Below are 6,090 nucleotides of genomic sequence, written 5' to 3'. Positions count from 1 at the left end.
GTGGGTGGGTGGGGGAGTGGGTGGGGGAGCGTGTGGGGGACTTTTGGGATAGCATTGGAAATGTAAATGAAATAAATACCCAATAAATAAATAAATAAATAAATAAATAAATAAATAAATATTAAATTTTACCTTACCTGGAATGTAATTATCGTATGCTCCATATGTTACTTTTAGGCTATTGAAATAAAAGGGAAAATTTTTAATAAATTTATACAAAGATCACTATTATATATAAGCAATCACCACCAACTAAGTAATTATTGATTTCTCAGTAATTGTAAGCCAATCTCATCTACAGGGCAGTAGGAATGAGTGAACATTATTGTAACTTCACCAAAGTTAAGCTGTGATAGAGAAACTACAGTCTATCTGTTGGTATATCGAGTATTCTATCTATATCAATCAATCTATCTATCTATCTATCTATCTATCTATCTATCTATCTATCTATCTATCTATCTATCATCTCTCTGTGTGTGTATGTGAGAGAGGGAGAATGAGAGAGGGGGAGAGAGAGATTTAAAGACTATTTTCTTGTCAAATTTGAATTTTACAGATTTTCAGATTTAAATTATAAACACTGATCAAGGTATATTTTAAATGCCTTATCACAGATTTTCTTAACTTTTAGCTGACATATCAATTTCTAACTAATGTTTAACTGAAGCACATATATCTTCTCAAAATTTAGCCAAATCTGGGTCATTAAGTGAGATATGTATGAGCATGCATGTGTACTTGACTGGAGTGTTAGTGAGCAAGCTAAGTATTGACATAGAGTTTCATTGTGTAGATATTTTAAGAAAATCTATCAACTATGTTGCAAAAAGTATTTCATTAATACCTTCTTACTTGCTTTGCTTCTTGTCTTAGAAAAACATTTGTTATCAAGAATGTTTTTTAACTGACTTTTATTTGTTTTGAACAATGACCAATAGCAATACGCACTGGTGCTATTGTCCTATATAGTTCTACTATGTCACAAAGGGGTAACAATTTCTGATCCTAACTGAAGCAGAGCATGAACTATATACTCAAATAAACCTCAAGTAAACTTAATTTATCATTTTTCCATTTATTTCTGTATATGTATGGGTATTTGGTGTTTGTATTTGTGTGCATAATTATCTTATGTGCTGGTACATATGTACGTTAGTGTATGCACATGCGTATATATGTGCATGAGAATGCTAAACTCAATGGTTCCCTTTAGTATGTGCTGAAGCATGGGATTTAACTTGATGGCTGAGCACACCGATTCAGCTAGTCTAACTAGTTTGCTATGACAATCCTGTCTCCATGCACTGGAAGTATAGGCAGGCATCTATTCATTAATAACCCTTACTTGAATTCTGGGGATCTGAGCTCCTGTTCTTAGGCTTATGCAACAAGTAATGAATGCAATGAGCCATCCATTTACCTCCATATTTTACTTATTTAATAATATATAAAGTTAAAAGTGAATCCTCCCTCCTAGTCTCAATTATAGAACAACTTTCTAGTGGTTCAGTGTACATAACTGAGCCATTTGATGGTTCTCATCTTTTATTAGCAACAAAATTTTTTTAAAATTAAGAATTAAATACACAATGAAAAGTATCAATATGATTCAATACTATAAGGGTTCATAAAACAGAATCTGTAGGTTTCATATCTCATTATGCCAAATAATTGCTTAAAATCAATCTTTTGAATTGCTGTGTAAAAATGATAAAACAGTATAAAGCAAAAGGGAGGGGAGAAAAGGAATTTCAAATCATCTTTTAGGTCAATACTATTAATATTACAAACCGTCCAGATTATTATTAAAAATTGGTATTACAGAAAAACACTCATTAATTACCACATCCATAATACTCTGAATTTCAACATATTCTTCCAAAGATATGAAATGATGGATAAATATTAACTGAAATATATACTCCACCATAAAATTCAATAAAAATGAAATCAATAGCACATATATCATAATAAATAAACAATATGAGTAACTCATTATATGTAGGGCATATTATAAAAATAATATTCGCTTATATTTCATTTATTGAAAAAGGAGAATAGAAAATATTTTTCAATTTTTCATGAAATATATCTAGAAACTATGAATGTTAACATCAAAATCAATAATTTAAGATTGTCTTTCTCCTATTTTGAAAGCAAAATCATTATCTCATATGATCATTGTGTCTACTATTCATTCCATGTCTTATGGCAATAGAAGCATGGAGACTGGATTTAACAGGGTCAATCTATGTATATTCACAGAGGAGTTGAATAGGTAAGTAAAATGCCTAATAAAATTCATAAAAAATAATTGTTGAGTGAGTATGCTAAGATTATAGATTATAACTGTTTAACTGTGTGATGCTAAGTTCTAATTATTGATTTGATTCATTATAGGATCACTGGGGGAAAAGTGTCTTTGAGAATGTCTGTAAAGGTTAGATGGTGGTGAATCATACCTTTAATCTCAGTCCTGGCAAGGCAGAGAAAGATGTATTTCTGAGTTCAAAGACAGCCTGGTCTACAGAGCACGTTCTAGGAGAGCCAGAACTATATAGAGAAACCATGTGGGATCAGGTGGAGGCTGTCTGTGAAGGGATCATCTTAATTATATTGACTGATGTGGGAAGATCCACCCACTGTGACAGAACCTTCTTTGGCAAGAGAAAGTGAGCTAACCAATAGCGTGCATGCATGAGTTCACTGTACTCTGCTGTAAACCATGGTGGAGACACAGTGAGCTCCCTCAATCTCTTGTCACTATAATTTTCTGACATGGTAGATTATAACCAGGAACTAGAAGATGAATAAACACTTTCTTCCTTGAATTGCTTTTGTCAAGTAGTTCTTATCCTGGTAGTAAGTCTTTTGTAAGATTTAATTTCATGACATTACATGAACATATGAAGGAAAAAGTTAAGAGTTAAAGTTAATTAATGTAAGTAACATATAAAACAAATGGTCTTAGATGCCTACAAAACACTCCACATAACAAAGACATTATCCATTCAACTCAGGGAAGTATTCTCTTGGATAAAATAGAATAGAAAAATAGAAGTTTTAAACATATTAAGACAGCATAGGAATCTTGTAGAGTACCTTTTCTTACTATAATGAAATAAAACCTGAAGCCAATGAGAAAATATTTTGCAACATTAAGACAAGTCAAATCCAAGGATATTAAAGAAATTATTCTTTTTTAAGTTTATTTATTAGATATTTTCTTCATTTACATTTCAAATGCTATCCCCCAAAGCCCCCCTATACCCTTCCCCAGCCCTGCTCCCCAACCCACCCACTCTTGCTTCCTGGCCCTGGCATTTCCCTGTACTAGGGCATATGATCTTTTCAAGACCAAGGGCCTTGCTCTTTAAGCTCTCACATTTCTTACTCTCTAGCCCTCCTCCTCTCTCTCTCCCTCCCACTCCCTCTCCACATGGGTATGGCTGGCCTCTCTCTACCCTCTCTCCTTCCCCCTGCCTTTCTACAATAAAACCATTAAAAAAAAATGACCAAGGGCCTTTCCTCCCATTGATGGCTGACTAGGCCATCCTCTGCTACATAAGCAACTATAGACACAGCTCTGGAAGGTACTGGTTAGTTCATATTGTTGTTCCTCCTATAGGGTTGCAGACCCCTTTAGCTCCTTAGGTACTTTCTCTAGCTCCTTTGTTAGGGGCCTTGTGTTCCATCCAATAGATGACTGTGAGCATCCACTTCTGTATTTCCAGGCATTGGCATAGACTCACAAAAAGAGAGCTATGTCAGGGTCCTGTCAGCAAAATCTTTCTGGCATATACAATAGTGTCTGGGTTTGGTGGTTGTATATGGGATGGATCCCCGGGTGGGGCAGTCTCTGGATGGTCTTATCTTCTGTCTTAGCTCCGAACTTTGTCTCTGTAACTCCTTCCACGGGTATTTTGTTCCCCATTCTAAGAAGGAACAAAGTATCCACACTTTGGTCTTCCTTCTTCTTGATTTTCATGTGTTTTGCAAATTGTATCTTGGATATTATTAAATGGTTTTCTACAATTTATGGCTTATTTTTACTTATTAAATTAGCATGCCAAATAACAAATTTCCATGTGCTGTTTTCATATACATTTAGGTTTATTAGATACTATCCCACAATTCAAACACACACACACAGACACACACACAGACAGACACATAGACACATGGTCACATAGACACACACATATATTCTTTCTCCCTGTAGCTTCCTCCTCCAGGAAAACCAAGTTAATTCATTTAATAAAATTTTCAATTTCATCTATATTTCTGCAAACATTATAATTTCACGTTTCTTTACAGCTAAGTAAAGATTCCACTGTGAATACTATAATTTCATAATCCATTAATCTTTTGAAAGATGTCTAGACTAATTCCATATCCTTGCCATTATCAATGAATGAGCAAATATCTGCTAAACCACCAGTGTGTTGAGAGAAGTAGAGAAGCAAAGCTTAAATTTATTTAAATGAATGACTATGGAAGTGCAGAATACCAAAAATGTTATACTAAATGGATTGTTTACAAAATTAATTCCTATATCAAATATTTGGAAATATCTCCAACAAATACATTTATTCTACTTCAACTGAAAAAAAAAACAAGAAATAAAGCTCAAGAGTATTGTGTCTGTAAAATAAGGTAGCATAGAAATACAAGTGATATATTATCTCAAGAATATGTCATAGAAAAGGTTGGTATTATAGACGCAGGATTAGGATTAGAATAATAGTCGCTATATAATGTAGAGTGTGTCTTAAATACTTTTGCTATTGGTGTGATAAAACACTCAGACTAGGGAGAGAGAGGCAGGTAAGTCTCCAAATTTGAGGCCAGCCCTGTCTACACAGAGAGTTCCAGGACAACATATTATATTTCAGAACAGTGATTTTGAATATACAGGTTCCTCAAGTCCTAAACATATTCATGGGAAATGCATTCAGAGAATCAAGACTATTTTTTAAGTGATGATATGACCTAGAGAAGTGGACTCTGGGTGCTACAGGAAAGTTTAATTGATGTTCAAATTTGTACAGATTAGATCGTCTACAATTAACAAGAATTGTTAAAGGTTTAAAAGAGGCAGCTTTCTCTTTATATTTCTGAATTCCATTCTTTCATCTTGCCTTCAGGCTTTCTATGCAAAGTTTACACGATTGAAAGGTGTTTTATTTATTTATTATTAATTAATTCATCTCACTGATTTTCATAACTTATTTGGACAGAAATAACTTAAGTGTAAGAAAACTACTATTATCTAATTACTTTTTCTGTCTAGATAGCCTGCTTCATATGTCAGAACACTGTACAATTCAGAATTCATCAAGGAAGAGTGCAGTTCACAATCTACTAGTTTTCTTTGTGTAGGAATTTCACATTGGGCTTCAGCCTTAAAAACTTGACTCATGGCCTTTAAGGTTCTCTCATTATTTTTGTGACAAACATAAAACTTGTTCTCATAAATTTGTACGTGGCCCAGACAGGGATGATTATCCCTTAGTTAACAATAATTCACTATGTTATATGGTCATTTCTAAATTTGTTATGATATGAAATCAAGACTTTTAGAAAGACACCCAAATCTCCATATTTTGCTAAAATAGAGCAAATAAATCTTATATCAAGGTAGTTAATGCTATTTCCTAAGAATGAAGCTCTCTTACTAAAGCCTTCTTCCATGCTTATAGCTGGCCTAAAAACAACATAATGAACATCACTTCATAGTAAAGACAATAACTGCTCAATTAACTGAGGATTTCCATTATTTTAAAAAAGAAAACTAAGCAAAAAGACTTACAATCTTGGTATAGACATTTCTCCCACCTGTGACGTGCCAGGGCCTAAGTTTGGTGATGTGGAAAAATGATGTCATAAAGAGAACAAGAACCCTGTGACTTAAGAGGAATTCTGAACGCCTCTTATGCTTGGATTTTCTGTCATCTAAAATTCTAAGAATAAACTTTAGTATCACTCATGATTACTGAGTAAGCCTAAAAATCAGAGTTATATTTTAATAAATACTTGTTTTCTGTTTTAGATAGAAACATGTTTTGGGTTTTTGTTTGTTTATTT

The 6,090-nt window shown here is 33.4% G+C and overlaps 1 protein-coding gene across 2 annotated transcripts in view; it reads right to left on the bottom strand.

Annotated features, from left to right (window-relative positions):
- The window catches only part of Cylc2 (cylicin 2), a 27,293-nt gene extending 21,436 nt beyond the window's left edge, over nt 1–5,857 (bottom strand). For both annotated transcript variants that reach the window (XM_021161660.1, XM_021161661.1), the window contains exons 1-2: nt 5,816–5,857; nt 138–178 (exon numbers count right to left, since the gene is read on the bottom strand). In XM_021161660.1, coding sequence (XP_021017319.1) covers nt 138–178; nt 5,816–5,832 — 58 coding nt within the window. In that variant the 5' untranslated portion in view covers nt 5,833–5,857. The remainder of the gene's footprint in view (nt 1–137; nt 179–5,815) is intronic.
- Between the last annotated feature and the right edge of the window lie 233 nt (nt 5,858–6,090).

The sequence above is a fragment of the Mus caroli genome, chromosome 4, assembly GCF_900094665.2.
Source record: "Mus caroli chromosome 4, CAROLI_EIJ_v1.1, whole genome shotgun sequence".
Classification (NCBI taxonomy): Eukaryota; Metazoa; Chordata; class Mammalia; order Rodentia; family Muridae; genus Mus; species Mus caroli.
The sequence above is the reverse complement of the archived record's forward strand: the minus strand, read 5'-3'. Positions and strand labels throughout refer to the sequence as shown.